At 50.0% G+C, this 23,249-nt stretch overlaps 2 protein-coding genes across 4 annotated transcripts; both read right to left on the reverse strand.

The window, feature by feature from the left end:
- Positions 1-390: 390 nt before the first annotated feature.
- Positions 391-5,005, reverse strand: LOC136541454 (uncharacterized). Its single transcript, XM_066533348.1, has 6 exons — positions 4,903-5,005; positions 4,462-4,770; positions 4,108-4,225; positions 3,931-4,023; positions 3,390-3,593; positions 391-847 (listed from the first exon to the last, which is right to left on the reverse strand). The coding sequence occupies exons 2-6, from the start codon at positions 4,746-4,748 to the stop codon at positions 587-589; spliced, it is 963 nt and encodes a 320-aa protein (XP_066389445.1). The 5' UTR covers positions 4,749-4,770; positions 4,903-5,005; the 3' UTR covers positions 391-586.
- Positions 5,006-6,099: 1,094 nt separating this feature from the next.
- On the reverse strand, positions 6,100-8,593 carry LOC136541453 (F-box/kelch-repeat protein At1g30090-like). Of its 3 annotated transcripts, none has more exons than XM_066533347.1 (2): positions 8,242-8,593; positions 6,100-7,757 (listed from the first exon to the last, which is right to left on the reverse strand). In XM_066533347.1, the coding sequence occupies exon 2, from the start codon at positions 7,681-7,683 to the stop codon at positions 6,439-6,441; it is 1,245 nt and encodes a 414-aa protein (XP_066389444.1). In that variant the 5' UTR covers positions 7,684-7,757; positions 8,242-8,593; the 3' UTR covers positions 6,100-6,438. The 3 variants fall into 3 exon arrangements, with proteins under 3 accessions (XP_066389444.1, XP_066389443.1, XP_066389442.1); XM_066533346.1 differs by having other exon boundaries at positions 6,100-7,840; XM_066533345.1 differs by having other exon boundaries at positions 6,100-7,840; positions 8,238-8,593.
- Positions 8,594-23,249: the final 14,656 nt, after the last annotated feature.

A 23,249-nucleotide genomic window follows, 5' to 3' on the forward strand; every position in this document is an offset into this window, starting at 1 on the left:
CATATCTCCGAGGATGGCCACATGTCGGATGTTAGGCAGCCCGTGTGAACCAACGAAATGTTTACTACTAATTAATCCATAGGTAGTTGTATAATGGATGGAAAAGAATCAGGTGATGCAATCTTCTAAAGGAAAAATATAATAATAGAGAAATGAGACTTAAAGCTTCCCCAAGTTCAGATATCTGATCTTTGCTTGCCTGACCGGCTGCTAAGTATCCTGCGTTTTATAATATATAAATATATACCTTGCAGCCATCAGGCACACATGTGCATTGAAGGTGTAGGCGTGTAGCATACACACACGGACTACTTGCACATTCCATAACACACATTGAAGCTGAACAATTAGTCAAAAACTAGGTACAACGCACACTGAAGAAAATGTATCTTCTGAGGAAAACATGTCCCAAGTAATCTCTTTTTCTTTAAGACTTTAACAGTGAACAATGTTACAATCATCGATACTGTCAACGTGTGGTGTCTGCAAAGGCATCAATCAAATCAAATTATGATCTTTGGTCGTACAGGGGAGCGAGCACCAGACGGTATCTGAATGAACACAAATGGTACATCTGAGTTTTTTTTCATGACCAAGGCCACTGAGCGTCCCTCCAAACGCGCCACCTCTTCGTGATGTTCTCATCGCTCTTGCCATCTACATGGTTCGTGATTCCAGCCGTCTTTTCTGTGGTTCTGCTTCTCTGGTTGTTCACCTTCTGCCTCTGAAGGTAGCTGCAAGAGGCACGGAGCTCGAGATCGCGCTCCAGCGCTTCGTCCCTGTAACTCGGGTTCAGATACCTGGGATGGTCTAGGAACTTGACGTTCTTCAGCCAAAGTCTGAGGGCCTGGATAACAGCAGCAGAGCACTGGTAAGATTAGGCAGAAAACAGGGCTGATAAATGAGATGGATGTGTATCAGCAGCTCAAGCGTGTACTACACGTTATGCAGGAATTGATTCTAAGCACAATTGAGATGCTGATGATGATGTGTCAACCGAAGCAGGTTCCAATTGCCAGTCATCAGTTATCAGTTGGTGATGAGATATCAACAAATGAAACGCCATATATTCACTGTCCACTTCAACTTTTGCTAGTACAGATGCTTCTTGAAAAATTTTTATAGTATAATACCCAGTACAGAACTATTAGCAGTTCACAGAATTGAAGTACGCGATTAAATGGGATGCCTCATCTACTAAATTATGAACCTTTGTTAAAGCAAAAGATACACCTACCTCCTATGCAAAAGCTTGCAGAAATTGGGTCTAATGGATATGGTCTGATATGAGGATTCAGGATAATCAGAATGGTCACTGGAGCCTTATTCCAAAGTATAACTGCATTATGGCCATGTCTTTCTCAGTAATGGGGTCCATGAGAGGAGGTACTAAAGCACATGTAGAGCTTAAAGTTGCCAATAAAATTATGGTTTGTTTGCTGGTTAGAACCTAAAAAGATTACAAGTTTGCAAGAATATTGCTTACAAAAAGAAAAGATTGGAGGCAGTGTGCAAGGCAACCAAAAAGAACAGATGGGACATGGTTTTCAAGTATGTACTAACAGGAATTCTACTAGGAGCTACCTCAAGGCTCAGTTAGACCTTGTTTGTTAAAGTGCTCTTAAGCAAATCTGACAGGCTTCTGTATCTAAAATGAAGGTCTCCGTTTCATGGCTGGCTCATGTTAGGCTATAGTTTCAACCTTCCTATATGGTAGACTTTCAGATTTATCAGTTCTGTGCATCGCGTATGCTCTCAAGATAGGCAGGCTATCACCAGAAATGGACTGAAGAACACTAGGCGAGGGAGTAATAAACTAATAAAATTATGCTGGAATGCTACCAGGACATGGCAATGCATTCAGTCTTCCCAAGTTCAATTCCCCTCAAAGTGTACGAGTGTATGCGTGGGATGTCAGTGTGACTGGTGCAAGACCTTGTGTCTTTGAGCTATAACTGTGGTCTCACCAGAATAACTGTGGTCCATTAGGGTTCAATTCCCCTCAAAATTATACTTTGCTTTGCCAACGCGCTGTGCTATTTCTGTAAGAATGAACCCTAATGGACCACAGTTATTCTGATTTCATAATCCAAAGTCCAAAACTACCAGTTACCATTTTCATCTTAAAAACTTGTATAAATGCACTGATATTGATCTGACTAGTGAAGCAAATACAGTGCTTTGAACAGTGGCAGACATACTATTTCGCCAAGATTACATATACAAGTCACATATTGAGACATAGAACTACATATACAAGTCACATATCAAGACATAGCAAAAGCAAATGACAAATTCCAGAATTTGGATGAACTTGATCTACATGCTTAACTTGACATACATATGATTAACGTGCGACAAAAAATCTAATCGATGTGCTAGGCTTGTACCTCCTGTTGAGTGCTTGGAAAATATGCGGTATCGCCAGCCTGGTGCAAGCGGTAGAGTCTTACCGCCTGTGACCGGAAGGTCCCGGGTTCGAGTCGCGGTCTCCTTGCATTGCACAAGCGAGGGTAAGGCTTGCCACTGACACCCTTCCCTAGATCCCGCACAGAGCGGGAGCTCTCTGCACTGGGTACACCAGATGCCTACTTGGCTGGCAGCCTCTGGTAGTCCATTTTGCTTCTACTGCTCCTTGGGCATGGTGGCTGCTAAGCCGGTAAAGCCGTGTTGCGGCCATAAGGGCGAGGTCACGACTCATGAGGAAGCAAAGGTATGGAGTAGAAGATCAAGAAGGCAAGAACATGAACTTGGAGAACATGAGGAGCAAGCAGCAGCCAGGCAACACAGGGTGTGGCCAGTAAGAGTGCTGCCAATGAGGTGGTGCAGCCATGGTTCTGGCTGCACCCATGTGCCGGCGTCCCTTTATGCTGAACATGGATGAACGCGAGAAGGAGGTGCAATGCAGCGAGCCGCTGAGGCATGCATTCTTGTGCGTTTCTTGATGGAATTGATGATGGGCCACATGGTTCAGTGGGCTTTCAGACTGGGAGCACTAGACAGAGGTACCTGCTATGATTGAACCCAAGACTAGGGCCACAGCCCTAGTGGCTTTGAACACAATGATGGAGCCCATAAAACAAATCCTAGAAACTTTCTCAACATGTACAACTCAAGGTTTACTGTAGAGTGTAGACCAAACATAAACTCAGCGAAGAATCACTATTATTCACTCATATGTTGATTCAACCGCTATGACAGATATTAAAAAACGAAGATAGAGGAAAGAAGAATAAAGAAAATAGCCACCAAGTTTATCTCATTTTTTATGCATGCTAATAATAGACCTTTCCTCAGATAGGGTTTATTGCTCACTATGAAAAATGCAATCATAAACTTAACCATGGAATCAGAAAAGTTACAGACACATAGGAGTATAGGACCATTACCTCCCAGTATATCCATGCAGTAACTTTGTGTGGCATCAGCCAGAAGAAGGTTGCCAGCCTCAGAGAATTACTTGTCTGTCCAACCAATTTGGCATCCAAAGCTGCAGTGAAATAGTCCCCAAGTGTCTGATGCTGAACTGATATAACAACATAGAGTCTATCACCAGGGGCATCAGTGCGAATACTCCAGTTGCTGTGCATATCCTATGACTCATGCCAACCAAAAGAAACCCACTAAGAATAAGCAACAGAAGTGAATACAGTACACAAAGTTACCAAAAATTAACTAGGGAATGCGCACAAGCAAGCATCAGAATTCAGAAACATCCATTATAATGATTGTGCAAAAGCATTCGGCAATGAGATCAAAGATGGAAGTGAATTGAGCAAGCTAACATTTCGACTACCCCTAGATCAGGTTTGGTAATAAAGGTGTCCAAGATTCATCAATCAACACATCACATTGTCTGAATCTGAAAAAGTAAAAAACAAGGGCACATTTTTTTAGCTGGCTTATACTGATTCCTAACTGAGGTCATACCATAAAGGGGCTAACATGCAAGGGCTTTGAGATGAGATCAGAGCCCAGTTGGAAGGTAAACATCACCCTCTCTCCCCAGGGAGTGTTTGTGACCTGACGCCAATAGCAAGAGATTAGACAGTTGCAAATAATCAGCCAGAAACCAATGGAGATGAATCATATGCACACTGATCTCACCTCGGCGATGCACATCCTGAGCTCTCCATCTTGTCCCTGTCCTGCAGAATCGTAGCAGTAGTAAATGCTCAGCGGGTTCTGCTCGTATCCCACGCTCTTGGGTATCGTCAGGAGGTGCCTTCATCGAGGAAGAACAAGGGGCAAGTCAGCGCTCAGGAGCCATTTCGTCAAACAGAGATTTTGATAATGAGACTGCTCTCCTTTTGCAGCTGTACAACAAACTGCAGACTGTCTATAGAGAAAAAATGTGGCTTCCCTTCAATTTCAGAGCACGACAGGTTGGATTTATTTTCGCAAGGATGGTGGCAAACTTTCGCTGAGAAGCAGCAGCGGAGAGGAAGAGGAGGGGCTCACACGGGGCCGGAGGTGGAGGCGACGCGGCGGGCTTCGTCGGCGGAGAGGTGGTCCGGGAGCGGCAGTCGGTCGAGGTCGACGAGGGCGTAGCGCGCGGGGTACTCAAAGGCGTGCGCCGCCGGGCGCCGGCGCGAGTGCCGGACGCGGCCCTCGTAGAGCCGCGCCGCCGCGTCGTGCCCATCGGCAGGGGCAGCGTGGCGCCGGTAGCGGAGGAGGAGCAGGAGCGAGTGGAAGGCGGAGGTGGCGAGGGTCGCGGCCAGGGAGGCGAGCAAGTAGAGCGCCTCCATGGCTGGCTGCTGCTCGGATTTGCTGAAATTAGATTTTTTTTTGATACATGCTGAAATTAGAACTTTTTTGGATATATGCTGAAATTCGATTTGTTCCACATGAAACCTTCCGTGCACGGTAAACATTGTGTGCCATGGTAGAATTTCCTTTTACCTCTGCAAATCCACGCGGCCGGCCGATTAGCCTGCCATTGTTGATTGATGCGAAGCTACGATAAAGATGGTACATACTACAAGGACAACGAAATTTCGACGGGATGAGCATAAAAACATCAACGCAACATCAACTTGGTACAGTACATACTACAAGGACAACGAAATTTCAACGGGATGAACATAAAGGTTCCGTTCAGCTTGAACTGTTCTAATTGAATTGCTGTGAGAAAAAAAAAACACAGTTTTGATTAAAAAAAAACCAAACAAAGCTTCTGGGTAAGCCGAACAGGGAAAAAAAAAAAAAAAAAAACATCAACGTGGAATTTGTTGGGAGAGAGAAGCCGATGGATATAGACTATAAAAGAAGACATTGAACAGTCAATGTCGTGTTTACTACATGTTTTGGCTTTACTGATCATAGTTATTGTTATGCACTTAGATAGCTATGTCCAATAGTAAAAGTAATTCTAATATATTAAAAAGGTTAAAATGTTTTATAATTTATAAGGGAGGAAATACAAAGCAGAGTTTCTGTTTTTTTCTGAAAAAAGTTATAATTTAGATATTTGTAGTACCTTTTGAGTTCCCGTTCCATCAGCAAAATAATAAAAGAAGAAAAGATCGTTTATTACAGCATGATGTGGTAAGCTAGCGATTGGTAAATCATTGCCGTGCAAGTTGAGATACTCCTTCAAGGAGTCAAGAAGGCATCCTGTTCTCTTCTGTATGACTTGATGCTCTCCAGTCCCCACGGACCACAAGAGGGCCGGCCATCTGGATTGGAGTTTTTTGTACTATCTCTGGTGCTTGGATGGCTACACTCCACGTCTCCAACTCCATCTGGGGTCATGTCAGTATGGATAACATGATAAGCATTTTGTTTCGCATGGAAAAAAAATAGTAAAAAGCATGATGATGATCGAATCTCTGCTCCTCCTCTCTCTCTGACTGACGCTTTGGAAAGTAACACAAATACACAATCCAACTTTATCTGGCTAAAAGGCATCTGAATAGATACTACTACATACAAAAAGAAATTTTGCAAGCTCAAAGTTTTCAGAAACCTGTTGCCACTTCGTGTGAGGAAGCAAAGCAATGCAAAGCGTTGTTGCACATGCAGAGTGACAGAACAAGTACGTACTTCATATAGCACATATCAATAAGCACAGTCTTACAATGCACAAAGGAAGAACAGTTTACAAACTTTATGCTGTCAGCTTGTTCAACAAAGCAAGGAACACTTGGCAGGGTGCATTCAACAACAGTTCTGATCAATGAAAGACCAGAGAGCGAAATAGAGCAACAGTTTTGTTCAAGAATCTGACAAGCATCTACTTACAACAAGGTCTGATGAGTTTATCTCTCCGATTTGAAGAACCTCAATTTATTATTTCTTTACATCTAAAACAACTCCAGATAATATTAATACATAGAGATCTGGCTGGAAAACATCCTACTGTACAGAACACAGCGATTGTGCAGCTCAAAGGGGCATCCACATCCGCTGATTACCAATGGCTCGCTCAACGAGCAGCTAAGCATGCAGAATCTGGCTGCTTGAAGGTGTCAGATCGCTGAATTCCTTAGGGACATCCACATCTTGCCAGTGAATGGAGTAGCCCGAACCCCTACTATCTGGATCGTCAGCAGGTTCCTTCTGAACATGACCAATCACGACGTGGAGACCTCGTCCAACGACGACGATCCTGCTGTCGAGACAACTGACCGAGAAGGGCTTCATAATCCGCTCGGGCATCGGAGGGCCGCTGACCGAGTCCCATGAATCCGTCTCCGGATCATAGACCTTAACCTTCATCCTCTCATATTCTGAAATCACAAACAGGCGCCCCTCAATGACCACGCTTAGCCCCGTCCACCCTTCACGCATTCCAACCGGCATCGCCTCCCACCGGTCGACTTTCGGGTCATACACTTGGCCTCTCGGCGACGAGAAGAACGGCCAAGCACATCCTTCGGTGACATAGAGCCTACCGCCGATGGCCACAGAGTCGGACGACGCCATGTTCATCCCCATACTAGCAATGGGCTGCCAAACACCCTTCTCAGGATCAAGAACCTCAGCTGAATTGAGCTCAAACTGGTCCGCGCTATACCCTCCAGCGACATAAACCCGGCCATCAATCACGCCGCCGGCGAAGAAGGACCGGGCAGTGAGCATCCGTGTCATGACGGTCCACCTGTTTTTATAAATGTCATACTTGAGCACGAGGTGCAGCGGACAGTCCATGTCGGAGACGAGGCCGCCGCAGACAAGGAGCGCGCCGTCGCCGGGGATGGCGACGCAGCCGAACCCTCGCGGGCAGGCCCTGTCGCGGCACGGCATGGCCGGGATGGCGTGCCAGGTGAGGTGGCCCAGGTCCAGCACCTTCCACTGGATCTTGCCCGTGCAGCGGTGGAACGCCAGCGTGAAGAGCCAGGGCGTCCGGAGGCCCAGCTGCCTCCGCTGCGCGAAGAACCGGGCCTTGTCGGCGAGGAGAACGCGCCAGCGGCGGCACACCAGCCTGCACGCGTCGTGGGCCGACACGGGCAGGCGGAGCAGGCAGTTGAGCGCGGCGTCGTCGGGCAGGCCCGGGATCAGCGGCGCCTCCTCCTCCCACGAGGATGGCTCCTGCTGCTGCTGCTGTTCCGGGTCTGAGGCCGGCGACGGCGACGGCGGCGCGGAGGTGGCCGCGAGGCGGAACCTGGGCGTGAGCTTCATCTGGGCGTCGCCGAGCTTGTGGACGGGGGCCTGCTGGGAGGACACTCGGACGCGACGCATGCTCCGTCCGAGGCACAAACACCGGCCGGTCCTCAGCAGGAGGAGGAAATCAAGCCGAGAACCTCGCGAAAAAGCTGCTGCCGGTTAGGCCAGCGAGGAAATGAATCAAAATCAATCGCGAAGGAATTCAATCAATCACTGGAGTTGAACAGCCCTCCTGCCTAACACAACAAGTAACGAGGAATCAAAATCAATCGCTGTAGAACTTTGACTCGAAAAAAAATGAAATCGATGGAGAACAAGACGGATGACGTAGTAAGCCCCGAGGACTGTGAATGAATGAAAAACAAAACAAGAAAGTGCTCCGAATTTAGACCGACCGATGGAATGAATAATCACTCCCAATCCCAATCTCAGCTGAAGGGCGTCACAATCTAACCCTAGTTCGTAGCAAGACTCCAAAGATTGTACAAAATCGATGGGCGCAAACACGAACAGCAGGTCCTAATCCTTGGCCCCGAGGTCGTGGAAAACAAGAGGGCCGGGGGGCGATGACCATGGCCCCAAGCAAACTCCCAAAGCAAGATGGAACGGAAAGAAGAGAGTGGGGGAACTTGCCTGCTGGACGGCTCCCGGCAAGAGCAGACGTACTGTCCCCCCTTCCGGCCGGCTGACGGCAGGTGGTCGCTGGCACGCGCACCGCTCAGGGGGGACGGAGGATCGGAGCCGCGAGGAGGAGGACGCGGCCGCCGGACTAGTGCAGCGAGGGGAAAAGACGTCACCTCCCCGCCATTGATTTCGGTCGCCTCGCCAGACGCCGACGCCAGCAGCTGATGATGCCGTTGCTCGGTTGCTCCAAGCCTCCAACCACCGCCAGCGCCAGCAGCAAGGCCGCCGCGACGCCAGACCAGAGCAGAGCAGAGAGGAAGGAAGGGGAAGCAAACCAACCGGCCGAAGAAGACGACGGGTGAGGTCAAAGAGGGCATTTAATAGGGGTGGAGGTGGGTACGGGGTGGCAGTGGCAGCGGCAGCTCAAAGGCCTCCTCCCCAGTCACGCGCAGTGGCCAGTGTCCCTATCACTACAGAACAGCGAGCGGCAGCTCGGTGGGCGGGACCCACGCTCCTCCATATCTACTGTATGTATTCTTTTCTGCCTCTTTTGCTTCCACTCTTCTCTCACTGGTCTCTACGAGTACTCCAACAGAAAAAAAGGCAATTACTATAAATTACCGCATTTTTTTTTCTTTTTCATTGGGTGCGTGGTAGGTATGCCCGTCAGGTACAGACTCCAGAGGGAGTTGGTGAAATAAATAAATGAATGAATGATTCTACCAAAAAAATCATCGTCGTCGATTAGCTCGCTGATCACGACGGACGGCCGACCGGACCAACCACACCCAAATCGACGTCGACTGGAGCGGTCGACGAGGCAGCCGCTGCGCTGAGTCATCGTGAGAGAAAAAATATTGTTTATTAGTCAAAAAAAAAATGATTTATAAGTTAAATGGACAGGACGACGGGTCCGGCTGCTGATGACGTGGACGGAGGGTCGCGCAGTCGCGCTACCAAACCAAACCCAACCGAAGCTCGACCTGCCTTGTTTGACAGCAAGTCCTCTGATATGCTCCTCTCCTCTGTTGCCAAATCTTAAACGGAGGGGAAACTTCCACAGACGTATATACAAATGATCAGCCTCCCATAGACGAAACTTCCACAAATGCGCTGTATGTATTCGTGCAAGCAGCATTAAAAGGACCAGTGGATGGTGCACGGCATATTGGCATTGAACACGACGTAATTTTTTGTGCTTCCAGAGGATCCAATATTCCAATAGTTCAGCCGTAAGAATCAACTAGTTTTTTTTTTTTTTTGGTTCGCACCAAAAGCTCTAGCGCCATCAAAATGGTTACTTTCTAGAAATTTAGTTCCAGACGTGTCGTTACTAAAACATTAGTGTTTTAATGCTAAAATGATTCAGCACGTATGCCTAGAAATAAATAACATGATATTTAATTGAAAACCATGAATTTAGATGATTCTTTTTTCTAGTTTTTTGAACAAAAAAATACGTGCAAATGTAATTTTGAGCGTGCTCTTTGCTAAGAAACTCTAGATTTCGCTTTGCGCATATTCGCTTACAAATTAGATGATAAAGTACTACATTTAAACCCATGGATTTATATGAGCTTTTTATGATTTTTAGAAAATATTTTAGAGCTAAATAGCTTAGCCGTAGACTCAAATATGGCATTATGTGAAAGAATTTTAATTTGCAAAACTTCAAAACATAATGTTGGGTTCATAAACCGGGGTCCCTTCGTGACTGGCTTCTCTGCAAAGGCTCGGCCCAAGCAGACAACGCGCAACTCATGGAGCGGCCCAAGTGTCTAAAACAATTCGCCAGAAGGGCGGTCCAGTCACCGACCGGAAGATCAGGCCGAGGAGGAACAGCGCCCGCTTGTCGACTCCGGCCCACCTCTCCGACCGAAGCGTTCACTTCGGTCTCCAGCGCCTCCGAACGGTCTCTCTGACCGGAAGGTCTGGCAAAGCACTACCTCCGACTCCGACCCCATGTCTTCGACCGGGGTATGCAAAGACCCTGCTTACTGCTCTTCTCCGACTGGCGCAACCAGAGCCAACTGGGACCAACCGACCGGGGACACCCGCTCGGATGGGACCAGGGAACGGACGGCGAAAACAAAGCAAGGCGCTCAAGTCAAACCATGATACCAAGGACCGTACCCCTGCCACCTACAGGAACAATACTCTGCAACCGCCCTGACACAAACAGTATAGTAGGCGCTGACATTTTCCTCTACAGTATTATGGGCGTCGTTAAACTCCCATACGATAAGGCCCCCACATGCCTCTGGGCATCGACAGTGTTGTGGGCGTCGGGATTTACCATACCAAGTGAACATGGTGAAACTCCTCACATGCCTCTGAGCATCAACAGTATATGTAGGTGCCGACATATGCCATACCTGAAACAAGACGACGTAGCCTTCCACATACAACCAACATCCAACAGTGTTGTGGGCGCCTACCATCCTCCTGTACCTGTCGGCGTGGGCAACAAGACTTAGAAGCATATGAACTCTCCCTGTCTCACTTGTAAGGCCATCCCCTTCATCTATAAAAGGGGATGCGCTCTCTCCCAAGAGACTAAGTGGATTCAAGTTCATACAAGTCATTCTAGATTCATTAGATCAACCAAGTTCACTAGCTCACAACCACAGAACTGCCAGGTTCGGACCTCAAGCACACGCTTGAACACTTAGCTCATAGAGGAGCTCCTGTCGCTCTCGACCCTTCCGACCGAAGCCGACCGGACCTCTCGTGCACCACATCTTTCTTCTTCTCGTTTGTAACCCCACTGCAAACTTTGAGCAACTAGGCTCAGGAATAAAGTCACCGACCGACTCAAACTAGATGTAGGGCACGTTGCCTGAACCAGTATAAACCCTATGTCATTGAGTGCTAGGCCACCTCCTATCACAACGTATGACAAAACTATAAATATTTACTTGTTGGTCACTTTCTGCACCGACAGTTAGCGCCGTCCATGGGGAAGACGTTGTACGTTCAACACTTTTTGGTCATCGGATGGCCCACTTTTTCGCCACCCTTGTCGTGGCGGGCTCTGGTGATTCGATTCGCTTCGGCTCACTAGAGTTTCCCGCGCTCACACCTGTTGGGATGTGGGTTCCACCCGTCTTCGAGCCATCCCAGGCCTTCCTCTTTGGAAGCCTGGACTTCGTCGCCGACCAGCTCGGTGTACTACACCTCCGCAAGGAGGCACTCGTCCTAGCACCCATCGGAGGGGTGCACTCCATCGACTCTGGGATGCACGACTTCAACGATGTGGCATCTGCGCACCATTTCGAGCAAACTCTCTGCTCAAACCCCACTGTGAGTAATGTACATATTGTTATTTACCTACTATTCTCTATCTTCCACCGATTACCCAGAGGGACCTCGTTGTCCCCGATGCGACTGCCATACGACCGGTTCCCCTACGGCCTCACATCTCCCATGAATACATATGCCCGGGGGCTCCGAAGGATGTCGATGTCGCCCCCTCTCACATCCGAATTCGTGGGGGGTGGCAAGCTATGCCCCCACTTGTTTCCTCGACCTCATGGATGATGATGTTGAGAGTGATGGCTCTAGCATCGACGATGTGCCGCCTAGCCACCGTCTGTCCCGGGAGTGCACTATGGCAGACGCTCCGGGACAGCCACCGGTGGTAACACAGTCCTTGTAGACTCATGCCCCTCTGGATCCTCATGCGGAGACCCCTGAGCTCGCATGCGAGCATGGCGAGGAACCACAACAACAGTGGCTGTAGTAGCCACTGACTGCGCTAGTGCGCTTAGTGCACCACACTATGCCCCGTGTGCGTAGATCGACGAGCGGTGCCCGGGGTCGCGCCTGTTGGGTCCAACACAACACCATGGACAGGGGGAATAATCCCCCATAGTTCGCTTGGGCCAATCAGAACATCGTTGCCGCGGCAATGCTTCTGCGCGGCTTGTTTGAGCCGAACGACCCTCATGAATAGGCGATCCACTAGAACCTCCGAGCACTAGTGGAGACCACCGCTGTTCAACAAGCGAAGAGCTCCATATCACGACGCCGACTCGTGGCCTCGCTCCCCACCAGGGGAATGGGGATGCAACAGATGGGTCACTCCACCCGATCACCGCTACAACCATCGAGCGCGGCACAGGAGGCCACATTGGCACCTCGTCTTGACTTGATGACCGCTCCGCACCGACCGCCTATATATGCGCGGCTCGGACCTAACCAAGACACATGCAGCAACGACTGGAGTCCTAGCCCTGATAGCCCAGGACCATGAACCTTTGTCCAGCACCTCCAGCAAGCGCCGCTCCCACCACGCTCCAACGGAGGCCGGGGCAAAGGTAAGGCCAAGCGCTAGGATCAGGACAAGGGCCCCTCCACGTAGAGGGGAAAAAGAATAGAAAGGATCGCCACCGATCGACTAACTCCGCGTTGGTCGCCACAGCTGATCACATGGGCACGCAACCCCAGCAGAACCCTCTGGGCCATTTCCACGAGCTCATGGAGAGCCCATGCACCAATCATGACTACCCCATCAAACACCTCTACAAGGACTGCCAGCTCCTCAAGCGCCTTCTGCGGCAGGCCAGTAGGCTAAAGGAAGAAAAAGACAAAGAAGCAGCGACCGAGAAAGGGGGCATAGCGGGAAAGGATCCAGACGACTGAAGGTTGAAGTGATTCGGCTGGACACCTACTAACTGAAGGACAACAACGACGACATTCTCTCCGAATGCTTGGAACAGCTATGTCATTTTTCTTCCCCTAAGTTTCAGTCTTACCATTGTTTACTTAGTGTTTGCTCCTATAAAAGCACCCTGACCCGAACACTTTTCGACCTAGGGCACTCGGGGGCTCCACTAAGGGACACTACTACCTCTCTGTTTTGTTTACTATCATACAGTGAAATTCCTTCCTACCCGATCAAAAGGGGAGTTCGTTCCTTTAATTTGCCTTACGTAGTTTTGCTTTAAAACATTCCGACCGATCGCAACCTGCCTTTCCCTATGGTTACCAGCAACTAAGCCTCACGGGCCATGCCCTGGGCTCCCAAGGTTGCAGCCTACGGGACAAACAGGTAGGTACAAGAAAGAAAGAACAAAAAACAAAATTATGCTAAGGAAAAACTAAGGAACAAAAGGGAACAAGCTTCCCCAAATGGAGTGACTCCATCATAGAAAATGAAACCAACTATAGTCATTAAGCACATAGGAATGTTTACACAGGGGCTCCCTTATGAACTTAAACTTTTTACGTTCACTAAACTACTTATATTTTACAAGCTATTGGGCCGGCTCAGCGGCATCTGCTATCGGTGCGATCGGCGAAGGCGCGGGCTGCTCACTCCCTGGTGGCACGACATTTGGCTCGGTCGAAGCTGGGGTGATGTCCACCTCCAACCCAGGCTCCGTGCCATCCGCAGGCTGGGCAACGCCCTCCCCACGCATGCTTCTAACCATACCTTCATGGCGGACGTCCATCACCCACTGAGCAGAGACTTGCTCTGCCACCAACCTTGCATGCAGCAGCAAGCTCTCCCTAATCGATTGGATGTCCTCCGTGCTCAAGCCACCAGCATACCCACTACAAATAGTAGCAAAGTCCAGGTTCAGATGATGCATCGCCACCGAAGTCAACACCCCTGACGCTCTATAGAATAGCCCACTCATGATAAGATCTCGGACCACATCCGGGACCTCTGCTAGCTAGATGGCAGGCGCGCTAGTACTTGGCGCCAACCTGAAGACCTCCGAGACGACGAGCTAGGCAACATTGTGGATCTAGTCAAGTTCCCCTCAAGAGCACATCACTCTTCACGAGACTTGGCCAGCTCTCCTGCATTCTGGCTGAAAGTCGCCTTGATCGTCTCCAGGTCCCGCTCCAGCGTCTTCACCCTTTCGCCCAGCTCTGAAAGATGGGTGACAAGCTCAGAAATAGGCTGGAGGAAAAAAACCAACACGACGAAAAATAGAAAAGGTACGTACCGACACAAAAGTTCTCAAGGGTGGAGAATTCCTCTGTCTGCTAGGCCACCTGCTCGCGCTACCAGGCGCTCACCTCCTCCATCCCCATCACCTGACCCTAAAGCGCGAGCACTTCCTGGTCTACCTCCGACCAGGCCTTCCGCTCTGACTCCAGGGCTTTCTGCTCTGACTCTAGGGTTTTCCGTGCCAACTCTTTGGCATTCTGCTCTGACGCCAAGGTGCTCCGCTCCGACTCAAGGGTCTCTAGGGATTTCTGGAGCGCCACCTCGGTGTCTGCCAGGGATGTCCACAACTCCACCTCGATCTTCGCCTAACGGGCCTTCGCCGCCTCAAACCCCCGCTCGATGATGGTCACTCGCTCTACTGCATGCTGCCCCTCCGCTCGCGTCGCGGTCACCTCGGTCGTCCAGTCCTAGGACTCATGGTGAGCAGACTCTAGCTAACGCTCAAGCTCAGCCATCCGGGCATGCTCCATTTGTAGGAAGCAAGACTTGTGGGATGACATCCCCTTCAGACTCTACGAAAAAAAGCATGCTAAGGCAACCAACAAAAGATTCAGAGGTCAAGAACAAGTACGGGAAACTCACCTCCACAGCAAGCTGCAGGTCGACCTCGACTAATTGTTGAGCGGACTTAACCCGCTCCTGGACGTCTCCGAGCTTCATGGACAGGTTGGTGAGTTCAGATACCATGGCATGTCCTTGCTCCCTAAGGATGTCCAAGAGTTGACCCTCCTGTGAATCCCAAAGGACGAACCGTACCTTTGTTAGGTCCACGGGGCAGGGCCACTCCAGGTCACCCTCTGGCAGCCCACTAGAGGGTCCCGCCTCAGACCAAACCACCACTAGCTCCTATGACGATGCTGGTGGCTCAGCCATGACTTCTACCTCATCGTTAGATGGGATATCCACCACCTCGGGTGCGTGGGCCGCCATCGGGCATTTTGACTCTGTCCTAACCACGTCTCCCTCAGGTGCTTTTGGCTCCAACTATAAGGGTGAGCCGTGTAGCTCCCTGATCGACGAGGCAGGAAGCTCGGTCTCCCTCTCCTCTTCCGCCACGGCTAGTGGAGGAGGGGCCGTGCGAGTTACCTCTGACGCGACCTCCGCCATTAGCACCAGGATTGCTGCCAATGTCGATGCTGCCGCTGCCACCGTACCAACAATTGACCCAGGGGGCACCACCCCCGGAAGGGAAGGACTCATCGCCGCCGCTCGCCATGACACACTATAGGGTGGGCCTCCAAGCCTCCTGCATGGGAGTTGGGGCGATGCTCAATCCCATCATCGCCCGGCCACTAACAAAAAGGGCAGGTAAGTCAAACTCTAAAAAGACTCAACAACAAAAGATAAAAGATACAAAGGAAAACATATCGGGAAGTGAGCGGTACGACTCTGAAGGCAAGACCCAACGACAATGGGCCTATAGGAAAAGGACCCTTCCTAGGCTATGACCCGCACCCCCTCACTTTAGCCGGGGGCGAAGTCGCCCCAACCGGCTCCTACCTAGCCTGCGGGTCACCACGACCCTCAACTCAGGACTTCCCGACCGGAGCACCGGGCGGGGCTTCCTCTAGCTGCGAGTCACGCGACGCACGGGTGCCAATCCGCTCCTCGGACCGCTTGGCTTGCTCGACCATGTCCACAGCAGGTGGGGCTTCCTCTAGCTGCGAGTTGTGCATTAGCACTGGTCTCGGCGATGCACAAGGGCCAGTCCGCTCGTCGGACCGCTCGGCTTGCTTGGCCACGTCCACGGCAGGCGGTGATGGGACCGATGATGCCACCAAGGGGCGCGGTGACCGCGTCCGCTTTGCCTCTCATTCACCGACGGCATCCATGCTCGCCGCACGCTTCCTCATCGCGGGAACCACCGCGCGCCGCTCCGCCTCCTGCTCATCACCAGCGAACATCGCCGTAGGGTCGCGATGGTCCGCCGAGGTCACAATGACCTCTCGACTTTCCTCCTCCTTGGAGAAAACCATGTCATCCACATCCATGGGATCCTCTGACGTGAGCTCCAACTCAACATCACTCCTATGTTCCCTGGCCTTCACGTGCCGGGTGATCTCCTGCTCCTTCTCTTGCTTCTGCCGAACCTCCCTGGTTCTGTTCTTCCTCCTGGCATCCACTGCCTCCTTCTTGGCGACCTACCAGGCCACCCCCTCCAGTCCCTTGGGAAGGTGCGGATAGGACTTGTAAACTCCAAGCCCCTACGGAACGGGTGGCCCAAAATCAAAAAAATAGGAAAAGCAGAGGAAGAAGCACGGACAAAATAAAAGGGAGCATACCAGTCTGGACACGATCGCAGAGTTGAAAGGTGAGAGCTTCCCTTCGACCCTCTCTTTGGGCTTCAGCTGCAACACTTGGCCAAGGCGACTCCAGACCTCATTGTCCGGAGCTCCTCGGGTGACGCACGGTCCGGGTCTGATGGGCCGCTGTACATCCACATCGATCGCGTCCTCTACACCAATGGCACAACCCGGTGGCGATAGAGAGTGTGAAACACCCGTACCCCATCAAGACCGCACCGTATGATCTTTTAGAGCTCCTCCTCGATGACCCCCACCTTCTTCTTCTCTTTATGGGCACAACCCCATGACCAACTATCCATCTTCTCCGGCCTCCTGCCAGTGAACATCGGGAATGGCTCATCCACCGGATTCCTGATGTAAGACCACTCCCCATGCCGCCCCCGGTTGGAGTCACAGGAGAAGTACGCGGGATATGAGCCTCCTGCGCTCGGCTTCCTTTACAGGGCGAAAGCTCCCACCGGCACGATCTCGGTCGGATTCCCTGCCGTCAAGGCTCTCCCAAAGAACAACCACCGGAAGAAGTCCGCATGTGGATCCATCCTGAGGAAAGCCTCGTAGATGGTGACAAAGCCAATGATGTGTAGCACCCCCATCGAATTAAGGTGTTGTAGCTCTAGACCCCACTCATTGAGGAGCCCGCATAGGAACTAGTACACGAGGTATCCTAACCCACGCTCATGGAAGGTGAGAAAGGACACCACCTCGTTAGGCCGAGGTTGCAGGAACTCCTCCCTCCCGGGAGCTCTCTAGTGCGCCACCTCCTTCGGCGGTAGGAACCCCTTCGCGACGAAGGCCTTCAACAGCGACTCCCTCATGGTGGATGACCTCTAGTCTGACATTTCGCTTCGAGATCGCAAAAGGATTTGTGAGTTTCTTTTTTCTCTCTCGCTCTCTCCCCTTTCTTTCCTAGAAACCATCATGGCTCTCAAGAACACTCTCGGCAAGAAGGAAGAGAAAAGGGGGTGGTAGATGAGGAATAGACAAAAGAACAGAGTGAAAACCTTCTCCCTCCTCCTACTTAAGGAAAAGGGTACAATAGTTAGGGGAGGGCGCGCCGATCGGGAAAGGCAAAACGATGGAATGAAAAACCCTCTCTCTTTCCCATTTAATGCAGATGAGACACGCCCTGACTGATGAGACATGCCCTGCTTGATGGAACAGCTCCTGATCAGACGGGACATGGCTGGGTATGGCCCACCACTACCACACGCCAACCACTACCGCACCTCGGGCACGAGAACCAAAGCGCCACCGCACACAGGCGGCCCTCCGCTTCCCTAGGCGGGACTTGGAAAAACCCAAAACGGGATCTCCACCGGGATAGACCTTTGGGTTCCCTAAAAGTCGATCGAATGGCTCAGAAAAACACACCGAGAGACAAGTAGGGAGCAAAGGAACGCCCCATGTAGGCCATGCCGACTCCATCATGAACGATGAGCATGGGTCCTGATCGGACATTTCTGACTGGAGCTCTCCAAACCCCATCACTCGAGTCATCAAGGTAACACTACCAAACCCCCTCTATTTCTTTATAAATCATTTCATACATCCATACGTGCATTCATCCCATACGCTCGTGCCTCCCGAACGATTCGAGCCTTGAACCGCCTGGGGCATGGGTACGAAGCATCGCACGTGCAGCGAAATGCATCACAACGCTAAGTGTTGCGTCACGAAGCGGCGGTTGCCTCATTCGACATGAGCAACCAATAGAGCCAGGGGAGAAAAATGAAGATGAGCCCCATGCAGCCCTCGCCTAGTCTAGCAGATAGGGTCATCTCAACCATCTCGTTCGATCCTAAATCTCTTGCCAAGCCCACAGAATCTCCATTGTGGGGAGGCCGTTAGGCCACCTGGGTCGGTCTCTAGAACGACCCAGGCATTTGTCGGGTTACAGATAAAGGAGCAATGGAATATCATAAGAGGGCTATGCCGACCCCATCACAAACGACAGACCTGGATTCCACTCGATCATACGCGTTAGCGAACTCACCGAGCGCGTCACTCGAGCTCGAGCGATCGGGACAAGCGACAAAACTCAGCCCCTCCGGTTATGAGGAACCAAGGATGGGGTAACGCAAACAACTCACACCGACCCCTACTAAGGCCCAATAGGGCTTGGGGGCTCAAGACATAAAACACCTAGGTCTGCGACCCCGAACTCACCCTATCTGGCTATGCTCCGACTGCACTCCAAACACCTAGGTCTATGACCTTGAACTTGCCCCATCTGGCTACGCTTCGACTACGATCCAAAACACCTGGGTCTGTGACCCTGAACTCGCCCCATCCGGCTACGCTTCAACTGCGCTCCAAAACACCAAGCTCTATGACCCCAAACTCGCCCCATCAGAATCTACGAGCTCTGACTCGCCTGATCCCAAAACTAACCAAAATAACTGCCTCGCCCGATCCCATAACATGCATCGATTAAGGATCCACAAGCTCCCTCTCAATCGATCCCTAAAAAACTAAAGCACCTCGGCTACGCAACAATGCCTTGGTTGAACAAAACTCTGTCACAACTAAAGAACACGCACACACACCCGATAACAAACACCCCCCAGATAGTTCTGCCCGAACCGCCTAGGGGCTCGGGGGCTACACCCGTGGGTGTGCTCACGCGCACCCGCCGATGAAATGAAAACCTCCACCACTGGCAACACGGAAAATCCCCTGGACGGTTCTGCCCGAACCGCCCGGGGGCTCAGGTGCTACACCTATGGGTGCGCTCGCGTGTAGCCGCCATCGAGGCAAAAATCCCTAGATGATTCTGCCCGAATCGCCCGGGGGCTTGGGGGCTCCTGTTGGGTTCATAAACCCAGGGTCCTTCATGGACCAGCTCGGCCCAAGCAGACAGCGCGCAACTCATGGGCTGGCCCAAGTGTCTAAAATAACAGGCTAGAAGGGCGGTCCAGTCACCGACTGAAAGGCCAGGCCGAGGAGGAACAACGCCCGCTTGTCAACTTCGGCCCACCTCTCCGACCAGAGTGCTCACTTCGGTCTCTAGTGTCTCTGGACGTTCTCTTCGACCGAAAGGCCTGCCAAAGCATTACCTCCGACTTTGACCCAACATCTCTGACCGGGGTATGCAAAGACCCTGCTCACTGCTCTTCTCCAACTAGTGCAACCAAAGCCAACTGGGACCAACCGACCGGGGACACCCGCCCGGAAGGGACTAGGGAACGGACGAAGAAAGCAAAGCAAGGCGCTCAAGTCAAACCATGATACCAGGGACTATACCTTGCCACCTATAGGAACAGTACTCTGCAACTGCCCTGACACAAACTGTATTATAGGCGTCAACATTTTCCTCTATAGTATGGTGGGCGCCGTTAAACTCCCATACGATAAGGCCCCCCATATGCCTCTAGGCATCGACAGTGTTGTGGACGCCAGGATTTACCATACCAAGTGAACATGGTGAAACTCATCACATGCCTCTAGGCATCAACAGTATATGCAGGTGCCGACATCTGCCATACCCAAAACAAGACGACGTAACCTCCCATATACAACCGACATCCAACAGTGTTGTTGGTGCCTACCATCCTTCTGTACCCATCGGTATGGGCAACAAGACTTAGAAGCATACGAACTCTCCCTCTCACTTGTTAGGCCATCCCCTTCATCTATAAAAGGGGATGCGCTCTCTCCTAAGAGACTAAGTGGATTCAAGTTCATACAAGTCATTCCAGATTCATTAGATCAACCAAGTTCACTAGCTCACAACCACAGAACCGCCAGGTTTGGACCTCAAGCACACACTTGAACACTTAGCTCATAGAGGAGCTCCTGTCACTCTCGGTCCTTTCGACCAGAGCCGACCGGACCTCTCATGCACCCCATCTTTCTCCTTCTCATTTGTAACCCCACAGCAAACTTCGAGCACCTAGGCTCAGGAATAAAGTCACCGACCGACTTAAACTAGACATTGGGCACATTGCCTAAACCAGTATAAACCCTGTGTCATTGAGTGCTAGGCCACCTCTGATCACAACATACGGTAAAACTACAAATATGTACTTGTTGGTCACTTTCTGCACCGACACATAATATTCTAGATATAATCAAAATGATTTATTCTTCATCTTGAGCAAAATGGGTTGTTCTTGTTCTTGATCTTGAGCATCTATTTTAAAACATTCCACGCCAACCTTGCATGATGGTCCTACTCTACCAGGCATGAGCTCCTCACCATGGCTGAGGTAATCCCCTCCCTATTGGTGGTCTCTTATCACACCCAATTTTAAGAACAAAATTGAGTGCACATCATATGTATGCCAGGATCAATTATTCATACATATAACGACATCATGATAGTATCACTGCATTGTTCAAAACTTAAAACTTAAACTTCATTACAAAATGACCCGTGGGTCTGAAAGAAAATTACATAAACTTTATTCAAACTCTAGTGGAAAGGACTCCATTCTTCACAGGAATGTCGACCTGGGGCAGCACCTGCCTAGTACATGTCATCGGGGTCAAAGGCACCATCTTCAATGTACTCCTCTTCGCTGTCTCCAGCGCTTGGGTGGGGTAGTAGGGGACAAAGAGGAAGGGTGAGTACATCAAAATGTACTCCATAAGTGTGGGAAAATATGATATGAGGCTTATAACAAGGACATACTTATAGAGGTTAAGACCAGCACTTAAGCAACACACCTATTACCTTAAACCTTAAGCACCTATTTAACTAGGTGAGATCTTCCTTCTCCTTAGAGAACCACTGAAACCAACACTCGGATCCCATCCGAGCACCACACCTAGATTCCATCCAAGCAAACCAACACTTGGATTCCATCCAAGCCTCCCAACTAAACCAGAGCCATCTAATCAAGAAGAAGTCTAGTCCGCTCTTGACCATGAGCACGACTGATATATCAGTTTTACACTCTGCAGAGGTTGCACAATTTCACCACGAGTCATGTTTCCCCATCACGCTTCACACTACCTAGGTGCTCAGTGGGGACACACTACAAGGCCTTTACAAAGTCCCTCCAAGTCTGTTTTACACCTTCACAAAGGTTTCTAACCGCTAACAGTGGGTACCAACACCACTGCAGAAGCCCCCTCTTGTGCCACACAAACCAACCTGATGTAGCATAACTTGGAGGAAACTAATTATGTGGCCAGGGCTAGAGCCATATAGCCCTCAAGGTTGTGCTGTTAAGCTGGGTTACTTGTCCATGAACCGGTCCTTAGAATCCAAGCAGGAACGAGCATAATCCATTCCACCAATTCCAACAATCCATCAGAAAACATTTACCCAAAATCTGGCACACAACTCCACCAAAACTAACCATTCTGTCGGATTCCTATTCACCATGTTGCTATAAACATTACCAACCCAAGTTGCATAAATCATTAATCAATATTAAATGATAACCTTTCCAACCGAAGACTGCAAGCTAAGCAAGACAGCTACCCAACCAACCTAGGTTACAAGGTTGATAACATCAAGTTCTAGTAAACCCTAACATAGGATTCAAATTATGACTCAGCATGTAACTAATGGTCTAACTAAACTGACTCAAATCAAAACAAAAGTAGGAGCAAGTATGGTCAAGGACACTTGCCTTCAAACTAGTTCGGATCAGAGGTGTCGAATTTCTAGTCCTGAAAGTTCACGATGTTGGCACCTTCTGCGCACAAACAACAAGCATGGGCCCACAAAAACAATTAAATAACAGTACACCATAGCACATTAAAAGTTTATAAAACCTATACTAAACTGTAGTACTTGTCGCTACGATCGCGTGGATAAAAAGAACGCGAAAAAACAGAGTTGAAACGAAGAAGTTACGGCCTCCCGAAGACCAGGGACTAATCTGCGGAGAAATCAGGGACTAATCTGCGAAACTAGAAAATATGTATTTGCAATCGGGTCCTTCTTCTTCCTTTTTCAATCGGGTTACTATTGCTATTTGCGTGCTACAGTGTCGGGCAGTGGACTGGCCGGCTGGGAGGTCAGCAAAAGAGCATAGGGAGGAGAGGGGGTGGCCGCGAGGGCAGGGCTGGGCCGGCTAGGGAGCTGGCTTGGCTAGCCGGAGGGAAGGCAGGGCTGGCTGCCATCAAACACAGAGAAGAAGAGAAGGGCTAGCAATGGAGATGGTTCGTCGGAGAATAAAAATGAGATGGAAATGGATCAATCAGTGATGGATTCATGCAATAGGATATACCACGGCGTAGAGAATGAAGAGATCTACCTCTGAGTGGTGGTGGTTGTTGCCGGAACGCGATGGTTTGCCCAGAAAATCTCGTCGAAAGTTCGTCGAAAACCTAACCTCTTCTGAACTTCAGCGTCCGATCTAGGAGGCTATGGGTGGCGGCTGCAGAAACAGGTTGTACTTCTAGAACCCATGCGTCGAGAGGAACACTGGCATATATATAGTCCTTGGGTTTGGAAAAGTTTGGAATTTCTTAATTTTTGGATTTATTTCCTGTTTAAAAATAATTCTAGAAAATTCCTGAAATCATATTTAAGCCACGAAAAATCATAGAAATTAGAGAAAATTCTAAGAAAATTTTCGGACATAGATATGAACATGATGGATCAAAATATGAAGTTTGGAGCTCATGAAAAGGTTATTGGAAGGTTTCAATAAAAAGATTAAGTTGTGGGAAAAAGGAATTTAATTCCCAAAAAAGCGAGAAAAATTCCCGGGAGACTCCAAATGACTCCTAAACATGTTTTGAATGTTATCACATCTTAAAACCAAGATGCAAACGGGATGAATGCA

This window comes from Miscanthus floridulus, chromosome 3 (genome assembly GCF_019320115.1).
Source record: "Miscanthus floridulus cultivar M001 chromosome 3, ASM1932011v1, whole genome shotgun sequence".
NCBI classification, from domain to species: domain Eukaryota; kingdom Viridiplantae; phylum Streptophyta; class Magnoliopsida; order Poales; family Poaceae; genus Miscanthus; species Miscanthus floridulus.